This window comes from Panthera leo, chromosome B3 (genome assembly GCF_018350215.1).
Source record: "Panthera leo isolate Ple1 chromosome B3, P.leo_Ple1_pat1.1, whole genome shotgun sequence".
In the NCBI taxonomy this organism is placed as follows: Eukaryota; Metazoa; Chordata; class Mammalia; order Carnivora; family Felidae; genus Panthera; species Panthera leo.
Window position 1 is genome coordinate 68,646,404 of NC_056684.1, and position 21,572 is coordinate 68,667,975.

Consider the following 21,572-nt stretch of genomic DNA (forward strand, 5'->3'; position numbering starts at 1 on the left):
AGACCATGAATTCTGACTGCACTCTAAGCGGAGGCTTTTTATTAGTGACTCAATTTAATGACGAACAGTGACATTCCAGTGCCAGTAGAAGTGTGAAACTTTTTTTCCCCTCCATATTCTTTTCATATGTCTGTGATTTGTGGCTTCTTATAGTTTCCTATAGCTTCTGACCAATCTCTGGGCACCAGCAGACCTCTTTTGTGGGATCTCTTACTATTCGATCTCTTTATCTTCCCATCAGGTAGAAGGATTTTATTTTTCCACATGACTATGCACATCGCAGACCCCTTTTCAGAAAAGCTGTTTCTGTTTAATCTGACTGTCCAATACTCTGGGACAAACACTAAAATCGGGGGACATGGGGGTGAGACCGGGCAACTGGAGAGCAGTTGCTAAGGAGGAAGCTTCAAGTGGCCTTCCTCTGGTTACTCCTTTAACATAACCACACCTGCAAATCTTTTTGATGTTTGCAATCCAACATTGAGTGGTGGGAGAGAGTGGGTACATAGACTAACAGATTGGAGAAACTGTAAGGAAAATGATTTCCTCTCAGCCTCGGTCAGGACTGTGCGAGAGGTGAGCATGTTAGTGTAAATAGAGGTTGGCCTCATTTCTAGACGATCAACAAGAGGGATGCCATGCAAACAAGGCCTCTGAAATTTCAGCAGGGTTGCTTCTGAGAGTGATGCATAGGAAGGAGGTCCCCTCCTTAAGGAATTCAGAGTGGCTCCTCAACTTGACCTTCACCTCCTCCCTCCAATCTCAAGCTTCAAGGCTTCTCTTGAGCTTCCTTTCCCATATGTCTGAAACCCATTTCCTGTCACCCTCCACAGCTTCCTTCTGTCATCTCTGGCGAATGTGTTACCCACTACATGGGCCCCCGTCCCCCAACAACATGTCTCTTGCTTCCTCCAAGCCTCACACACAACGGACTTGCCCTGCACGAACCCCACCTCCGTCTGATCTCTGCTGTTGTCTCTGTTCCCCCTCAGTCTCGTCTCAATTTTCTGTTCTTATTATGTATTTGGAGATGGCTTAGATTTACTTTCATGTCCGCTCACGTGTTGGAATTGGCTGCTCAGCCGGATTGTGTGCATTTCCTGCACCTCAGAAGCGAGGCTCGTGCTCTAGAGGTGTGGGGTACATGCGTTCCACATACATGTACCTGCACCCACTGACCCCACCCCAGAGTTCAGAGTACTCAGGGGAGGTGTTCAGTACTGCCATATGTTCTCCTTTTCTGTATCATGCTCAAAAGTATGTGCCTCTCGGTGTACGTGATGACGATATAGCAGGGTGACTTGGGGACCTGGTTCCACATGGGAAGGCAGCCCCTCATTCACTTGCACGTGTGTCTCTGTTCTGCCGGCAGGAAGATGAAGTGGTTCTCCAGTGCATCGCAAACATTCACAAGGAGCAGAGGAAGTTCTGCCTGGCAGCCGAGGGCCTGGGAAACCGCCTGTGCTTCCTGGAACCCACTTCAGAAGCCAAGGTAGGATTGATTGCCTGCCCTGCACCTTCTCCCTTGACCCCCCAGGCAGTCATTGAGGGGAAGGAGCTGCAGGGAGAGGAGGTTGAGAGTGATAAGGAAGAAGGTAGAAAGAAAGGACGCATTTGTTTTTCAGATGGGAAGCAGATCGGAAGTAAAATGTGACTCTCCCCAGCCCAGGAACAGTAGGAATCCAGAGCAGCGAAGAATTAGTGGTGCCTTGTCTGTCTGTGTTCCCCAGGACACCAGTGATGCTTTGAGGTCACTGTCACAGAAGAGGTTGTTTTCATATTCCCAGAACACCTTTTTGTGTTGTTAATTCCTAAAGGTCCTCAGTGCGGGTTCTGTACTCTAAGCTGTCATTTATGGCTACCAGGACTCCCAGGTGCTTGGGCCTGAGCTTCACGGAAAGCCCACTGCTCTCAGTTCAGACCGTGCCGAGCTCCTGCGATCGTTACCCCTGCCTGCCCACTGTGACCTGGGGGCAGAGAGGAGTGTTTGCTCTAGTCCCTGCCTGCGTGGTGGCATGTAATGTCCTGTCTCTTCAGCCAAACCTTTTCTTCCTCCAGTTTCAGACTGTCTCTACTTTTCGTGATCTGTCAAGTGTATCCGTGTGCTCAGCAAGATCACCATACTTGGCGGTCCTGGCCAGACCTTTAGATCGGTCAGGGTTCTCCAGAGAAACAGAACCAGTGGGATCTCTCCCTTTCTCTCGATGGGTGGGTGGATGGGGAGATGATGGATTTAAGATATTGCCTCACGCAATTATTGGGTCTGGTAAGTCTAAAATCTATACGACAAGTCAGTAGGGTAGAAACTCAGGGAGAAGTTGATGCTGTCTTGAGGCAGAATATCTTTTCTCCAGGAAACCTCGGTTTTTATTTTTAAAGCCTTAAGGGGCGCCTGGGTGGCTCAGTCGGTTAAGCGTCCGACTTCGGCTCAGGTCACGATCTCGCGGTCCGCGAGTTCGAGCCCCGCGTCGGGCTCTGGGCTGATGGCTCGGAGCCTGGAGCCTGCTTCCAGTTCTGTGTCTCCCTCTCTCTCTGCCCCTCCCCTGTTCATGCTGTGTCTCTCTCTGTCTCAAAAATAAATAAATGTTTAAAAAAAAAACAAAAAAAAAACATGGCGTGAGGCCCACCCACATGATCAAGGGTCATCACCTTAACTTGAAGTCAACTGATTATAGATGTTAATCACATCTATCAAATACCTTCACATCAAAACCTGGATTGGTGTTTGGTTAAATAACAGAGTACTATGGTCGAGCCAAGCTGACATACAGCTAACCATCTTACCCTCCTCACAGAGCCATTTTTTTAAAACAGAAAATGGTTACTATATTTTCCAGTAGGCCCACCGGATTAGCATGCTGTTTCTCCACATGAACATCTACAACACAGACATGCTTGGTGTGGCTGAACACCAGATGTGCACTGTGAAGACAGCATGTCCCAGAAGCCCCTGTCCTCTCCTTCACTGTTGTGCCCTCCCAGGGAGGTCACCAATCCCTGAGTTCAAACATCGATCAGTGACATGTGTGACCAGTGCCAAAAGGACAGAGTCCCGTTAAAATAAGTGGCAGAGAGAAAAGGAAGATGTTTTTATCTTTTTTAAAGGCCTTAGACTTGATTTCCCTGAGGTCTTTTCTCAGTTGCTTTTGTCCTTAGCTAGATATTTTTCTTTTCATTCCCAGCCGTCTGGGATAATAGGAAGATGACTAGATTAGAAGTCAAGAAGTTAATCCTCAACCACTAGCTAGTCATGTGACTACGGGCAAGTCGCTCAACCTTGCTTTCTGTTTCCTCATCTGCCAGATGAGGTACATCCTGGTGCAGTGGAAAGAGCATTGGCCTAAACTGAAAACCAGTGGTCTCATTTTCTAGTCATCCACTGAGTGGGTCATGGGGCAGTGGTTTGGGGCACAGGTTCTGGAGCCAGACTGTCAGATTTGGAGTCCTGTCTCTCACCACATACCAGCTAAGCCGGGATCTTGGCCAAGGTACTTGACCTTTCTGTGCTTAGTTTCTGCACCTGCTTAATGAGAATTTAATAGTAACTACCTAAAGAGGTTTTTCTTAGGATTAAATGAGTTAATACCTAAGAAGTGCGTAGCACACTCTCTAACTATTGACTCCTCATTGACTATTATGATTGAACCTTGTCTAAACCAGATGAAAAACTATATATCCTAACCCGAGAATATTTTGTATTGCGCAGGAATAAAAATAACCCATACCACGCATAAATGCATTTGAGGATGAGAAAATGTCCTTCCTAACACCCACTTGACTAAGTGTCCTTATTTTAATTTTTCATTTTAAATTGAAAACAAGGTAATAAGACTGAAAAAGAGATGTAACATATCATAACTTACTCATCTTGTCACAACTATTTTCATGTGTTTTTCATTCAGCCTCTGTTCACATGCCACCTGTATGTTTTCAGAGTTGTACTCAGAGTTGACGTGTAAGCATTCCGCTTTTTTTTTCCTTTAACATTTTAGCCAGTTCCATAAAGCTATGTGGTCTCCGTGGTTTAAAAAAAAAAAAAAAAAAGTATGTGGTTTTGTTAGTTTTTTTGCTTTTTAGAGTAAATATCCAGGAGAAAAATTAATGGTGTTAGGAGGATGAGCAGTATTAAACTACTTTCCCCAAACGGTATACCAGTTGTCACAGTTGACATGCCCACTATCATAGCATGAATATGTGTCTCTTGTATATACACTATGAGGAAACTGCATCGTGAGTGCTTCTCAAAAAAACAGGGTCGAGTTCATGGAAAGGATAAAGTCTTTAGAACTTCATGTCACCATTCCTGGGAGGTGCCTGCTGGCCGCCATTTTCTGTGGCTTCAGTCTTTCCCACAGTCAGCTACAGCTGTGCACACTGCTTCTGACCTGTCCCCTCCCTTTTCACTAAATATTTCCTCTGATTCTCTACTACCCACTTTCACAACCACCTTTGCTATTCTTAGGTTCTCAGAAGCTAACATAGGTGGTGCAGTGAAATGAGAAGGTGTATTCCCAAGCCTGGCACTGAGCATGAGGCACACACCTCAAACAGCACTCTTATCACCAGCTACAGAGCACCAGTGACCTTGGCATTCCCAGTCAAGGGTATTTCAAGCTAGGTGAGCCACAGAGAGATAAAATTGAGATAAATTCTAAGGAGAAGATACACCTCTAAGAAAGAAGAGATGAGATAAGGTTCTCAAAAGGTATTCTTAATGTACAAGCCCTATGAAAAGGAGGTCACATTGAAACAAGGGGTGAGAGAGTAGAAGAATGGGAAGCAAAAGTACACCAACACTTGGTGTAGACATGGAGACTGTTGAACACTTGGGAGAGCGCTTGTGACTTTCTGTTTGCCGTGGCCCACGCTTCTTTGAAGGTCTCTTGAAACTGCAAATGTCAACAGATGGAAGCACTGTTAATCCACTTCCCTTTCAAAGATGCACAGCTCCAGGAATTAAAAGGTGTCCTCCCTGTTTTACAAGAAAGGTTTCAGAATTATAACCAGAAACCAGGAAACATGGAAAGGAAATGTTGCTTCTTTATTTGATCAGTAACAGCAATTGCTTATTGAGTGCTATTTTTAAGTGGAAAAAGTATTCCCAGGAATTTACTACTTTTCCTCTCATCCATATTATCTATTTTGTATCTACAGCATTAGCTGGGGAAAGGGGATCTTACTTGGTTTAACTTAACATCCAAACTCCTAAAACTCACACACTGCTTGGCACCAGTATGTGCATTAGGGCAGGAACCACTGCTTGCCTGCTGGGAAGTGTCAGGCACACCTGTGGGAATCCTTGCTGCTGAATCCCCCACCCAAGATGAGGCCAAGTGCAAAGAGATGAGGTCCACATCAGGCAGGTATGAGAGTTACCATGGCTCACAAGCCTCATGGACCACAGGAGCCAGTGTTTCTCGTAACAACTCCACAGGCATGGCTTTTGGGGGCCCCACAAAGGACACCACCTCCCAGCTATAAGTCTTTACACTTGGGGAATTGCAAAGATATAGCTTCCTACATCAGGTAATGGTGTCTTCCCAGTACAGACTCAGGCTGCCAGTCAGGGATCATTTTCACTGTAAGCAATGTTCCCTAGTGACGTAATTCACATATCAGTTTTACCAGGTTGTCCAAGAACAAAACTGGACAGTTAACTGAAGGTCAAATTCTCATGCATAAGGAAAAAACAATTTAATAAGCTTTATCCCATAGTATTCTTCATTGATGGCAGTTACTTCATGACTGTGGCCTTGTCGGATGTGTCTGGAACCCCAACACCTTTCCAAATCCTCACTTCGACCTTCCTTAAATATATAGGTCATCAAAAAATAAGAATGTGGGCACTTTTTGGTTAAGATCGATTTGAACACACCAAGCTTTGTTTCACAGATTTTAATGAGGATGAAACACAAATTGCTGAGGGGAAACTTACCCTAGCGCCTTTTAATTTTTTTTTTTTTTTTTTTTTACTTTTTTAGAGAATGAGCAGGGGAGGGGAAGAGGGGGAGAGAGAATCTTAAGCAGGCTTCACGCCCAGTGGGGCTCAAGCTCACAACCATTAGATCATGACCTGAGCCTGAATCAATAGTCCCATGCTTAACCAACTGAGCCGCCCAGGTGCCCCACCCTAGTGCCCTTTCAAAATCAGTGACCTAGCCAAAGTCTTCAGACACTCCGTGTCTCAGAATGAAGTTGTGCCTCTCTGTTGGGTAACAATGGTCTCTCTCACCATGGTTTATTCAAAATGAAAAATCCAATTTCAAATCCAATTTTCAAACTGAAAATTTCCAGGGGAAATTTTAAGCCTATTGTTTTCCACCCCCTCTTTTGAAAAGGAAGAATAGTCTGCTCTGGTTTCTGCAAAGTTGGATAGGCTCTAAAGACCCAGGATTAAACATCTGTGATTGTGCAAACATCATTATGTAGATGGCATAAATGAAGAGAGAATTCTAGGCTAAAAATAGTTTATTTTCTACTATTTTTATTATCTTTAGCTCAGAATAGATTTACTATTTACTTCTAAACAACTAAGCCTGTGCAAATTTGCAGAGAGTGAGGCTCACCCTGAGGTTGTACACTTTTCTTTGAACTTCTGATTGATATTTTAGAGGGTAGTATTCTCTATGGACTTAAGATCTTATGAAAAGCCAAACTATTATAAAACATGCTTAAAAAACTTTCTTGTTATGTAATAGATACTTATAGGTGAAAGATGTGATCTTTTTGTTTGTTTGACATTTATCAGGCATCATGTGCTATATGCCATGTACTACAATGGGCGCTTACATGCTCTCATTTAATTTTTATATCCCTATGGAGCAAATATTGATTTCATTTATGGAGAGGAAAGATACAAGAATTTAGACAAAGTTACGTAAATTCCTGAAGATGATTCATTCTAAACTTGAATCAATACTTCTGTAGTACTCAGCGATAAAGAATATCACAGATCCAACTTAAGGATAAAGAAGCCATATTTCTCCATGTGGTTAGATTTTAAGACTACCTGGGCAGATCTCCATACCCCCTCCCACAACCTTCATGCATCTGTCCTCTGAATGCCTGACATTCCAAAGTTAGAAATACATATTTTGTTTAAATCAAATAGGAACTATTAAAATGCAAATGTTCTGAGAGAGCACATGAAGCAATATTAGATTTCTAGAGGTAATTTTTTTTTAGTATAAATGGCATAATCAGATATTTTCTTGAAATTAAGTTGTTGGAGGAATAAAGCAGATGACTGAGTGCCTCTGTATTGGGATATAAGGCATAGAAACACTGTGAATGTGGAATCGAACATCTACAGCATTGAATTGCAATAGTTTACCTCCCCTCCACCAGGCTCTTAGCACTGAAGATTGTGGTTAAGACAGTGGTTAAGAAACATGACCTTGGACCATGGAGAAAGATTGCCTGGGCTGGTAATTCAGGCTCCACCGCTTAACAGCTGTCTGACTATGGTTCAATGAGTTTACCTTAACCTGCCTCAGTTTCCTCTGCTTGAAAACTATAATCATCTCATAGGATTGTTATGAGGATTCAGTTACATGGGTTCCCAATTGTAAGGTACTTGTAACAGTGCCTGACACACCCCCAAGTGCTTTTTAGGCAATAGCCTTTATTATCCCTAGTATAGATTCAGACATAAATTAGGTCCCCAAGAAGTATTGTTTGACTGAATTAAGTTACCCACATATTGAATTACTTAAATATTTCTTTTATTTTTATTTTAATTCCAGTATAGTGAACATACAGTATTGTATTTGTTCCAGGTGTACAATATAGTGATTTCGACAATTCTATAAATTACTTGGTGCCCATCTTAAGTGTACTCTTAATCTCCTTTACCCTCCGCCCCTGTAACTATCAATTTGTTGTCTATAGTTAAGAGTCTGCTTTTGGTTTGTTTTTTTAACTTCTTAAACTCCACATAGGAGTGAAATTGTATGTTTTTTGTCTTTCTCTGACTGACTTATTTAATTTAGCATTATACTCTTTAGCTCTATCCACATTGTTGCAAATGGCGAAGATTTCATTTTTTGTGTGTGTGGATGATATTCCTTTGTATATAAATACCACAGTGTCTTTACCCATTCATCTATTGATGAACACTTGGGCTGCTTCCATAACTGCCTATTGTAAATAAGGCTGCAGTAAACATAGGGGTGCACATAGCTTTTCGAATTAGTGTTATCATTTTCTTTGGGTAAACACCCAGTAGTGGAATTGCTGGATCATATGGTGATTCTATTTTTAATTTTTTGAGGAGCCTCCATACTGTTCTCCACAGTAGCTGTACCAATTTACATTCCTGCCAACAGTGCATAAGTGTTCCTTTTTCTCCACATCCTCCTAACACTTGTTGTTTCTTCTTGTGTTTTTGATTTTAGCCATTCTGACAGGTGTGAGTTCTATATCATGGTTTTGATTTGCATTTCCCTGCTGATGAGTTATGTTGAACATTTTTTCATATGTCTGTTGGCCATCTGTATGCCTTCGGAGAAATGTCTGTTCATTTCTTCTGCCCATTTTTACTGCATTTGGTGTTTTGGTATTGAGTTGTTGAAGTTCTTTATTTTTGGATAGTAACCCTTTACTGAATATGTCATTTGCAAACAACTTCTCCCATTCAGTAGGTTATCTTTTAATTTCATTGTTTGCTCTGCTGTGCAGAAGCTTTTTATTTTGATGTAGTTCCAATAGTTTATTTTTGCTTTGGTTTCCCTTGCCACAGGAGGCATATCTAGAAAAATGTTGCTACAGCTGATGTCAGAAAAGTTACTGCCTGTGTTCTCTTCTAGGATTTTTATGGTTTCAGGTCTCACATTTAGGTTTTTAATCCATTTTGAGTTTACTTTTGTGTATAGCATGAGAATAAATATTTCAAAGGCCTGGATTTGAGGATCAGCAGGACATTTATGACCATTAAAGTGAAATATTAATGAGAGTCAGCGTGAGTGAGATGAAAAGGATTAAGTAATGAGTGGTTAGTTTTTAAAAAAAATAAGGTGAATCAGTGAGATGTAGATTTTTATTGTTATTGACTTCTAATTTAATTCTGATATGATCAAAAAACATGTTCTGTAGATTTCAATTCTTGGAAATTTATTAGGACTGTTTTATGGCCTAGCATATGGTCTATCTTGCTTAATATTCTATTTGTTGTACTTTCAACAAGTGTGCTGGATAGTGTTTTATGAATGTTAAGATGGTTGACCATGGTGTTCAAATCTTCTGTATCCTTACTGAGTTGTATTTATAAGTTCTACCAATTACTGAGATAGAGGTGTTAAAAGCTATGAGAATTTGTCTATGTCTCCCTTTAGTTCTGTCAGTTTTGTTTCATATATTTTAAAGCTCTCTTAGGTGTGTGTGTGTGTGTGTGTGTGTGTGTGTGTGTGTGTATGATTTTTATTTTCTTGGTGAAATGATCATTTGTCATTATCAAATGTTCCTGTTTATCCTTTATCTAATTGTATACTTTGATATTAACATAGCCATAAGCTTTGTTATACTTACTATTTGTATGATCTATCTTTTTGTTTTCAATTCTTTTATGTCTTTATATCTTTATATTTGAGGCATGTCCCTTATAAATAGCATATAGTTAATATGCTGCTCCTCCCCCTTTCTGCAATCTCTGCTGTTTTATTGGAGTGTTCAGTTCACTTACATTTATTGGAATAATTGATAGTGTTGGGATTTGGTCTACCATCTTACTATTTGTTTCCTTTTGTTTTTTGTGTTTTTTATTCTTTTCATCTTTTTATGCCTTATTTAGGATAAATCAAATATTTTTGTTATCCTATTTTGTCTCCTCTCGGCTTTTTAGCTCTACTTCTATGTATTATTTTTTAGTCATTACTTTAAGGATTACAATATAAGTCCTCAGCTTCTTGGCGTCTCTTTTGATTAATATTATTCCACTTAACTTTTATCCTTTGTGCTATTATTGTCATGCATTTTATTTTTACAAGTTACATAATATGCACTACTTTATTTTTGTTTCAAAGAGTCAGTTGTCCCTTAAGGAAATTAAGGAAAGGAAAAAATAGTATTTTATATACTCATATATTTACCATTTTCAGTGCTTTTTTTTTTTTTTTCAGTCTTCTAGATCCAAATTCCCTTCTGGTAGCATTTTCCTGAAGCCTGAGGAATGTCCTTTATCATTTCTTGTAGTACAGGTCTGCTGATGACAAACTCTCTTCAGCTTTTTTTCACTGACAATGTCTTTATTTTGTCCCTATTTCTGAAGGATATTTTTCTCTGTGAAATCCTGGTTTGATTTTTTTTTTCTTTTATCACTAGTAAAGATGGTGTTTTACTGTCTTCCAATCTCCTTTGATTTTTAAATGAAAAGTTAGCTATTCTTCTTAGGATTCCTCCATTTGTAGTAAGTTTTTTTTCTGGCAGGTTTTAGTAATTTTATCTTTGATTTTAAGCATGTTGAATTCAAAAGCACTGTAAGACATCCAAGAAGAAATAGGCATCTGACTATATAAAACAGAAGTTCAGAAAAGAAGCTGGGATTAATCTTTACAAAAATTCAGAACATCTTTGTTTTTCATTTTGAATGGTTACGTATGAGGGTGGTTTTCTTTGCATTTGTCCTGCCTGGGTTTTGCTAACCTTGATAGATCTTTTGGTGGTGGTTTTATTTGTTTTTAATAATATTTGGAAATTTGGGGGGCATTCCTTCTTAAAATGTTTTTTCTGCCACATTTACTCTTTCTGGTATATTCCAATTACTTATAAATTAAACTGTTTCATGTTGTTCCATAGGTCACTAAAATGGCTGGTTTCCAACTATTTTCCTCCCTGTGCTTCACTTTGAATATTTCCTACTGGCATGTCTTTATTTTAACTGATACTCTCATTTAATAAAAATGTCCCATTGACTCCCTCCAGTGAATTTTTTTTCAGATAATGTATATTTTAATTATAAAATTTCTCTTCATTCATTTCTAAGTTTTAACATAATAACCAAAAATTCTCTTCTTCCATTGTTTCCGGTTTTGCCCTATAAATTAATGTATTTCTAATAGTTATTTTAAATACTAGACTACTAATGCCAGTATCTGGGTTCTCTGTGGGTCTATTCCTACTAACTGAGCTTTCTCTTGATTAGGAGTCACATTTTCCTATTTATTTTGATGCCTAGTAATTTTATTCTGAAGATTGTAGATGCTATTTTGTAGTTGTTACCATTTGTATTCTTCCCCTGAAGAGTATTGCATTTTATTCTAGCAGACAGTTAAATTACTGGTGGAGTTCCTTGATATTGTAGAGGCTTAGTCTATTTTGGTTTTGCTTTTAGTTCTAGAATATAGCCTTTGGTCTTGAGATGTAGCCCTTCTGGGTTTTCATGAAAATCCTGGAGTGTTTCCTAACCCCTTCTAAGTAGCAAGACTTGAACACCAAATTTTGAACTTTAAAACTGGGTAGCTGCTGAAACCTTCACCCATTTTTAGCATTCCAGCTGTTGCCTTCCCTTGGATACTTGAAATGCTGCCCTGTACAGTTGAGTTGGCCAAAAATCTGTATGCTGATTTTGGGTTTTCATCTATAGCAGTTCTGTTCTTTCCAGCATTCTTCTCGTCAATTTCTTTATATTCCGAGAGCCCAAACTCGGGCCTCTGGCTCCATAGCAGCTTTTTTTCCTGAGATCTGTCCCCCATGAAATCTATGAACAGGGGAGTACTCACAGGGGAAAATTTAATGAAATGTGGATATCACTTAATGGGCTTTCCATCTTTCAAGAGTCCTATTCCTTCCAGCTTTAGGTTGCTCTCCAGTGCCTTTAAGCAATTTTTTAAAATTGTTGTTCAGAATTTATAATAGCTATTGTTAGGAGGGTTATTCTGCTGTAAGCTTCTCCACTCTTACCTGAACCAGAACCTCATCATTTAGTGTTCACTACTCTTTGAGCAGTTGAATGTTAAAAAGAAGAAGAGAAAATAGTGTTAAAGCAGAATCTAGGATCCAGGGGTGTTTCCACACTGAGAAACACAAGCATGTTTCTAGTCAAAGAAGCAGGTGGCTCTAGAGAAAGAGACTGAGGTTGCAAAAGATGGAGAAGAGATGGCACTATTAGTGAGGGGATTAAATTGAGTGTAGCTTTGGTATATGCAAAAGAAAAGAGGAGGCAAGGGGATTTTGAAGTAGCAAGGACAGGAGATGAATGTGAAGGGGTCTCTTGTTAGACGAAAACATGAACTTATAAGGGCTGATAAAATTGAATTCAGGCTAACAGAATGCATAGGATGACTAAAGAATCAAGGTGGGAATAGTCAAGTGTCACTCCAGAGTTACTGGCTTTAGCTGCTTGTAGATGGCATGTTATTTAGTGAAAGAAATTTATGTGAAAAGGAATAAGTTAGGACAGAGGGTGGTGGTGGAGCTTATGAACTAAGGTTTGGACATGTTGAATTCAAAGGGCCAGTAAGAGACACAAAAAACTTTGATAGGCATCTGGACACATGGATCAGGACTTCAGAAGGGAGGTTGGGATGGAGATATTATTTAAGAGATACTGGCTTAAGGGGTGCCTGGGTGGCTCAGTCAGTTAAATGTCCAATTTCGGCTCAGGTCATGATCTTGCGGTTTGTGGGTTTGAGCCCCATATCAGGATCTGTGCTGCAAGCTCACACCCTGGAGTCTACTTCAGATTCTGTGTCTCCCTCTCTCTCTGCCACTTCCTTGCTCACACTCTATCTGTCTGTCTGTCTGTCTCTCTCTCTCTCTCAAAAATAAGCATTAAAAAAAAAGAGAGATACTGGCATACGGCTAGTAAACCAAGCTATAACAGTGAGTGGAAATTAGGTGGATTAAGAAGTGGGAAGGCCCAGAAAATGTCAATATTTAAAAGTGAGTAGAGAAAGAGTAACATCACATAGAATGAGAAGGAGCATCCTGTGAGCTCAGTGGAAAAACAGGCATATGTGATGTCTGTGCCACAGAAAACACTTGCAGTGTCAAGAAAGGGGCATAGTCAATAGGGTAGAATGCCACCTGGAGGTCAAGTAATATAAGGATGGAATGTGTCCATAAGATGTGACCTGGAGGCCAGCAGCAGTCTCTGTGAGAGTTCTTTCAATGTAGTGTTGAAGGCAGAAGCCAATTTAGAGGAAATGAAGAGTAAGATGGAAATTAGAAAACAAAGGCAGCTCATGCAGATTATCTTTAAAAGAGAGATAGTGATAGCTGGGGAGGGTTGGAGGATGGAGGGAGTTTTGTAATGGGAAAGACATAAGCGTGTATGAACTTCAGTGGAGAAGGAGGAGGGGATACAGGGGAGGGAGGGGTTGGTCTGCTGTGAAAATTGCTCGTATAGTGGAAAAGGCTGGTGTTAAGGACAGAGGAGGAACTCACTTTGAAGTAAAGGAAGAACTTCTGTGCCATTAAATAGGAAGGAAGAAGGCAGGGATGAGAGTAGATTTGTAGATTTTATGCATTTGGAAAGTGAGCTGCCTGGAGATGAGTGTAGGATTGCTGAGCAGTGTGTGGGCCTAGCATTGGGGGGCCAGTTGAAGTTGGTGAGCGTGAATTTTTGTTGCTATCGATATTCGTTATATGTCCTCTTCCGCAGTCCTTAGCAGTCCCAGCACAGGCATGAAAAAAAGAGGAGAGTTAATTCAGCCAGGGTCAAAGTGTTGCAGGTAAGTGTGATAAATGACAAAGGGATAAGAGAGTCTGGGAGGCTAGCCAATGAAATCTTGGAATTTAAGCTGAATGGTAGTGAAAAGAAATAAGAAATAAAGACTGTAATGAGAGCAGCTGAGTGAATAAGAAAGCACACTGGAAGATAAATGCTATGTTAGAGGTTTCAGAGCAGAGTGGTTTGGTTGAAAACATGATTCCTATGTCTGACCATGAGAGACAGTGGCTGAATTAGAGTATAGAAGATCATTGGTAAGAAGGAAGCAAAATAAATGAGAGGCCATAATAAATGATAGATTATTCATATAATACATTAGTTTTCTATGGCTGCTGTAGCAAATTACCACACAATAGGTGGTGTGAAATAACCGAATTGATTCCCTTTAGCTCTGGAGGCTCAAATCTGAAGTCAGGTTTTGGCAGAGCCATAAGCCCTCCAAAGCCTCTGTGGGAGCGTCCCTCTTTGCCCATTCCAGTTTCTGGTAGCCCCATGTATTCTGTGGTTGATAACCGCATAACCCAAATTTCTACCTTCATCTTCACATGGTCCTTTTCTCTGTGTATCTGTCTTCACATGGTATTTTCCTCTTCCTTATAAAGACATCAGTCATACTGGATTGGGTCTCACCCTACTGACCTCATCTTATTTTGATTACATCTTCCAAGACCCTGTTTCCAAATATAGTCATACTCACAGGTGCTGGGGGTTAGGTCTTCGTGTATTTTGAGAGGACACAATTCAACAAATAAAAATGTCAATGTTCAAATTACCAGTAGTAGGAATGAAAAGGGGCCAGAGAATTCAGTGAAGGGCAGGTCCAGGAAATACACAAACACCAGTCAGGGAGGGAGTGGAGGATGATGTTACCAGGAGTAGGAAGCTTAAAGAAGAGTAAGTTCTCTTCTTCTTAAGTTCTTTAAGAAGAGTAATGATCTAGAGACAGTCCTGGTGGGAAAGGACACAGAGCCTACCTCTTAATCTTCGGTCACCTGAGGTATCAGAGAATGAGCATCCTGTAATCGGGAACTCTCCAAGGGCAGTGGTGTCTTTTGGGAGTAGCTGGGTTTCATGTGTCCAGGCAGTATTCAGAGAGAAGGCAGAGGATGAATGATGGAACATGTTGATTGTGTAGTACACTTTCTAGAAGAGAGAAAGGGCTGAGTGAGGCGATTGGAGGGGTGAGAGCATTAAGGAAATGATCGTACAGAAGAAGAAAACTAACACAGAAGAGAATTTACACTGTGGCAGTTGTCCAAGAAAACAAAGGTGACAGCCTTTGTGGGCTTAGCCTACAGTCTTCTGGAGGATGGTGGCCATTCAGTGGCATGCAGGAAATGGAGGCTGGATACTCATTCTGTTAGATGAGACCTTCTTTTTCTCTTAGCTGTCAGAGGATCTGTTTTCATGGCCAAGCCTTGCTGTCTAACATGTGCAGGTGAACAGAATCGGTAGGAGTATTCTGTACAGTCATGCCTATGTGGTGAGCTGGCCCTCGGGTGGGGTCCTGGTGGGGAGCAGGGTAGGCTCTCTGCATTGGGTGGCTACTCTACATCAGGTTATTGCTGACATTGGGCCAGGCACTATTATTGTTTTGTGCAGGGAGGAAAACAAATTTCATTTCACATTGGGCCATCCATGAATTCACCCAGTTGAAGGGTTAGGGTAGAGGCCTAACTATGATCAGATTCTGAAAAACATGGCTCCAGTTCTTCTCAATTAGCAGCTAAACTATTTTCTTTGAGGAAGTTTTATTCTTACTTCTGTATCCACGTGGAGCCTCGTGCTCTGCTATTTCTAACTGTCAAGAGATGAGAAGGGAAACAGATATCCAAAGAAATAGCATCAAAGTCCTGTGTAACACAGGTCAGGTTTATTAATGCATTTGTCATTTGCTGCTCTGAGGACCTCGTTAAAAAGGAAAAAAAGAAGTCCAATCTTTTAACCCCAAGATCTTTCCTCATCTATATTGTTCACCTTCCCACTTGAGTTATTAATACTGTTGTGATAACTGCTTGTGGAAAAACAAGTCCCCTGTTTTTATTTAAAGACAGTCTGTACCTTAGTGGTGGGAATCTTCACAAGAAAATTTATTCGGTGTGTAAAGTGGCACCAGAGCTCTACTGTTCATTTGTCATTTACTTGTTCACAGTAGGCAAATGGCCCCAGGTGAATTAAGAATAGGTATTAGTCATACCCAGGCACCTCTGCAGTACTTAGTACTTTGCTCTTCAGACCTAATAGCTGCTATTTTGATCTCGATTAGCAGTATTTTTCTTCCTGCATCAACTCCTGAACTTGCTATAATCACAGGGGGGGGAAAAAGCAAGTCTTTGTGATATAATTAGTATCTCTTTTTCATTCATTGCTTTTATATGGAAGAAACATGATGCATTGCATTTGTGTTAGAACTTGAATCTTAAGAACCCAAGCCGTGTCTATGTATCATTTTTATTTCCCATGGGTATTGTAAAACTTGAGGATAAAACTTAAGTCATGATTATGACCTTTTGTGTAATCTTTTGAAGTTATGGACATCTTGATAGTTCACAGACTGAACCATTTCTAAAGAACACCGGATGGAGATTTGAGAGAAGTGGTTTTGTTCTCTCTCCAGCGTGCTGTAAGATGTTAAACAAGATAACCTCTCAGGTCTGATTTTTGACCATCCTATGAGGAGAGGTTTGTAAAGGAAATGTTTAAATTTGTTTTAGAAGTTAAGATTTCCAGGCATTTAAGTTGACATCTTCTCCTTTTCAACAATTTGTGCAACAAGTTTATTCTTTAAAGCTTCATTCTAAATTTTTAACAGTGACCCTGAACAAACAAGAGGAATGGAAAAAATTGTATGAATCCTTTGCAAACAACATTTTGTTGGTTATTCATTTCCTGACATGCAACAAATAGGTGACTTTAAATAATTAAAACACACTGGAGAGTGAGCGTATTTTTGTTCTTCCACGTTTTTTTCAGGGAAGGAGTACAAAGTGTCCCTAATTCAGCCATTCCAGGATTTAGCGGCTTTCTCTGTTAGGATGTTTTCAAATAATTTTCTTTCCTTTTCACTTAAACTCAACTGAGCTTTATCCAAAATCTTTAGAAGATGCAAACAGCTGGTGTAATAAAGCTGTTTGTAAGCCTCTCTCAAACAGTTGGGGTTTTTTGTTTATTTGTTTGTTTGTTTGGTTTTTTTTAGCTATGGAGTGGTTGACAAAAACTCTTTGACCTAATGATCCATTTCTTATTGAAGCACTTTCATCAAGGATTTTTGCCCCAAGCCCTACTTGAGCACTTCAGTCTATATCCTAAGATATTTCTACTTCACAGCAGAAGAGATTGTCATCTCTTTGTGGTGGATCAGGTTTACTCCTGCCTCAGAGCGAAGATCATCGGGGAATAATCTCTAGCCCACCTCTTTCATCCCAGGAGCGGTCACTGGAGACAGAAATTTGGATGCAATCTGGGTCCAAACCATTTAACTCCTTTTACCTAAACATGGGGAGGGTTTTTAGAAATTAATGAAAGCTCTGAAACTGAGTCAACAAAGAAGCCTTAGTGTTATCTATCATTCAAGAAAACCTCTAGTAAACAGCTAAAGATGAATTTTGGTGACAAATAAGCCAAGAAAGATGAGAACTTTTTGATGTGCATGAGAAGGTTTCTGCAGCCTCCTCTGATCACTGTGTAAGTTGAAAACTAAGCGCTGTGGTTTTGCTCACTACCTGGCTTCCCAAGTGAGTTATGTCAAGAATGTTTTATCTTCAAAGATGATAACCCTGGCCAGCATTCAGGGGGTTTGGCACAGACCTCACCCAGAAGGGCAATGCTTCTCAAACTTAAATGAGCATAGTCTTCCATCCCCATCCTTGTCTTGGGTAGGGCCAGAAATTCTGCTTTTATTTTTCTTAACTTCTGTATGATTCTTAGGCAAGTGGTCCTCAGACTACACTTTCAGAAATAGTGCCAGTTGCAGTCCTCAACGTTTAACTAAATGATGGTAAAGTAGCTAGCCAGCTTAGTGTGTAGATGTCATCACAAAATGAAGCAAATCCATGCCCTTGGTTTCATTGGCATCACATTCAAACTTCCCTACAGCCTGCTATGGAAAGTTCCCAGTTGCTATAGTAATGAATGAACTTACTTCTTTCCCAAAGTGTACAAGTTTAATAGGACGCCAAACATGACTTTCATCTCCATCTTACTCATGGAGAACATAAGGACAAATGCCCCTGGAGAGCAACTGGATAATTTGAAGCATTTATCTTTATAGGGTCTTGACAGGCCTTGCTTAGGTCACTGTGAGCCAAGACTTTGCTTTCTGAGGTGTGTCATTGCTCCGTCAGTTTCTATCAATGTGTTCATTGTCTCTAGTGGAGCCAAGTTAACTCAACCATTATGTAATGGAGGTAACTCCTGATTATCTAGTAGGGAAGGGGAAAGCAAAGGCCATAATCTTCCCTGGAACACCTATTCCCCATCCTCATCGTTGATGATGAATCTTAGTAACCTGGGTTAGTTACTGGGCAGAGCTGAGAGGAAGGGAACTCAAGTGATGGCACAGTCACGTGACCTTGAATGGTTGAGCAGAGGCAGTTGTGGACATGGTATTTCCTGGCCAGCTTTACTAGGTGCTGAGTGATGGGTTGGGCTCGGGTAGAAAGAGACCAAGTCTCTTAATGGTTTCTTTGTGTTGATCAGAGCTGGTTCATGCCCTGAGTGAAAGGGATTAGTGACTTCAGTGAGGGAACCTTTGGAGAGAATGAGATCCAATAGATCTTCACAGATCAGTAGCATTTTGTGATTGTCCAACTCATGCTTCCTGGTAGGAAGGACATTATCGAAGAAGACCTAACCCAAGGAGGTAATAGGCCTCTCTACTACCTCTCTAGTGAAGTAGTGCTTAGTTTTATTATTTATATCCCTGTGACTTACTCCATAACTGGAAGGCTGCATCTGCCATTTTGTCCATCTCTCCACTGCCCACCCCCCCCCCCTTTGGCAACTATCCGTTCTCTGTATTTACAGTATGTCTTGTTTGTTTTTAGATTTGACATATAAGTGAAATCATATGGTTTTTGTCTTTCTTTGTCTTATTTCACAATAAGACATAATATCATGATACCCTCTAGGTCCATCCATATTGTCGCAAATGGCACGATCTCATTCCTTTTTATGGCTGAGTAATAGTTGTGTGTGTGTGTGTGTGTGTGTGTGTGTGTGTGTGTGTGTGTGTGTCTGCATCACATATTCTTTATCCATCATCTGTCATTGGACACTTAGGCTGCTTCTGTATCTTGACTGTTGTAAATAATGCTGCAATAAACATAGGGGTACACGTATCATTTTGGATTAGTTTTTGTTTGTTTGTTTGTTTGTTTTCTTTGGGTAAATACCCAGTAGTGGAATTGCTGGGTCATATAGTAGTTCTGTTTTAAATTTTTTTGAGGAGCCCTCATATGATTTTCCACAGTAGCTGCACCAATTTACATTGCAACCTAGAGTGCACAAGGGTTCCTTGTTCTCCAAATCCTTGCCAACATTTACTTTTCATCTTTTTGATTCTAGCTATTCTGAGAGGTGGAAGGTGATCGCTCATTGTGGTTTTGGTTTGTATTTCCCTGATGATTAGTGATGTTGAGCATCTTTTCATGTATCTTGCCATTTGTATGTCATCTTTGGAAAATTTTCTCTTCACGTTTTCTGCCCATTTTTTAATCAGATTATATTTTTTAGTGTTGAATTGTATACTCTTCTTATATATTTTGTGTATTAGCCCCTTATTTGGATATACTATTTGAAAATATCTTCTCCCAATCAGTAGGTTGCCTTTTAATTTTATTGTTTGTTTCCTTTGCTGTGCAAGAGCTTTTTCTTTTGGTACAGTTCCAGTAGTTTATTTTTAATTGTTTTTTTTTAAAGCAGTGCTTATTATTAAGTGAATGTGTTTCTTGTTTATTTATTTATTTTGATCGAGAGTGGGGGAGGGACAGAGAGAGAGAGATTTCCAAGCAGGCTCTGTGTGTCAGCACAGAGCCTGAAGGGAGACTCGATCTCATGAACCATAAGATCATGACTTGAGCCGAGAATGAGAGCTGGACTCTCAAATGACTGAGCCACTCAGTGCCCTGTGAATGTTTTTAACTTACGCAGCCACTAACAGTGCTGACTCCCTGCTGTATGTACATGTTTTAAAATACCTGTGATGGGGCGCCTGGGTGGCTCAGTCATTTAAGCATCTGACTTCAGCTCAGTTCATGATCTCATGGTTTGTGAGTTTGAGCCCCACATCCGGCTCTGTACTGACAGCTTGGAGCTTAGAGCCTGCTTTGGATTCTGTGTCTTTCACTTTCTCTGCCCCTGCCCTGGTCATGCTGTCTGTCTCAAAAATAAATAAACATTAAAAAGAGTTTTTAATAAAAAAATAAATAAAATATCTGAGTACTACATGTCCCCTTGGAAGTGAGGGTATGTGGTACTAATCCTTGCATGTAGTGCTAATCTTTGTCAATGTGAGCATTTAATAGTAGTAGTTTAGCTCAGATGCTATGAGGCAGTTAGAATGGTTGGGGTCTTGGTCTCTATAAGGGGATAAAAGTACTTTTTCCATATTGGCAAAGAATATTTACCACTGTTACTTATCATCACAAACGCTTTTTATAACTGCAAATGTTACAAACATCTGTCCATATACTGCTGCCAAATTTTTTTTTAATTCAGAACTTAGTTTATAGTGATATGCTTATTTCTACCAAAGCAAAAACTTCGTGTCGTGGGTAAAACTAAAAGCTGCATTTCCACATTGGAATTTGGATTCAATTTGAGAGTGGGAAGGCGGCATTAGGAAAAAAAAAAAAGGCAAGCCATTTGAAAGCCAAGCTGTTGTCCTTGCCCCTCATCCATGAGCTCTGTGCCCACTTGAGATCTTGAGTCTATGAGCCTCATGGAGCTGATGCACCTTAGGGAACTGCGCTTCGAGCACCCAGTGTCTCTGTTCTCTCTGTCAGCCTTCAGGTCCAGCTTGGCATTTTCTCTACTCCCGTGGGTTCCTCATAATGCTTTTCTCAACTGTCCCCTTCCTCTTATGTAATGAAAAGGCCAAGAGACACAAATTCTGTTCTGCAGCTGTTGAATACCACTGCTTCGGTAATAAAGAGCAGCCTCATCATGATTTCTAAACTCTTTAGCAACCATGTCATCGTGCAAAAGGGAGGAAGGAGCAAGTGAAATACAGAGGAATGCATGGTTGATACGGTGCTGGTCCATGTTCCTTCCACCAACACTAAAGTAAATCAAGCTTGAGACTAGGCTTTTCTACCAGCCCGCCCCCTCGGCTTTTTACCTTATCCTTTGGTGTTTCTGCCCATCATCTCTCATTCTAACTCCATCATCCTGTACCCTGTGCTCCTCTTCTAGCTGATGTGTGTGCCCCTAACTTCTTCATGGAACATGGGACATGCACAGAGTTCATCTCCTTGCTGACAGGCTACCTGTCCTCTTTCCTGATCTCTACTATCTTTCTGATACACAAGCTCTTGAGAATAACAGTGTGTTTCTTTTGGTAGGCTCCCGCTGAAAACTAGAGATTTTAGAGTCTCTTTATTTATCCACAGACCTTGTTGTATTACCTGTCCCACTCATTAAGGAAGAGTTTTATTTATGGCCGTCTTTTTTAAGGACCATATAAAGAGTTGTTTTTTTGGTTATCTCTGTCCATAAACAGTAGGTATGTTTTGCTGTTCCTCTCCACAGCTTGTTTTTTCCCCCCAGATGCAAGTATTCCAAGTCTCCACCTTTTGGCACCTTTCCTAACATGCTGACCATGCCGGCCAGGGGGAAAAACTTGGCTCAATCAAGAACCAAACCAGCCATCCAGCCTGTCAGCTATGCTCTTTCCCAGCAGGCAGTT

The 21,572-nt window shown here is 40.4% G+C and overlaps 1 protein-coding gene across 1 annotated transcript in view; it reads left to right on the top strand.

Annotated features, from left to right (window-relative positions):
- RYR3 (ryanodine receptor 3) overlaps positions 1–21,572 on the top strand; it is a 526,048-nt gene that overhangs the window by 165,275 nt on the left and 339,201 nt on the right. Inside the window, exon 2 of the mRNA XM_042942518.1 lies at positions 1,373–1,492. Coding sequence (XP_042798452.1) covers positions 1,373–1,492 — 120 coding nt within the window. The remainder of the gene's footprint in view (positions 1–1,372; positions 1,493–21,572) is intronic.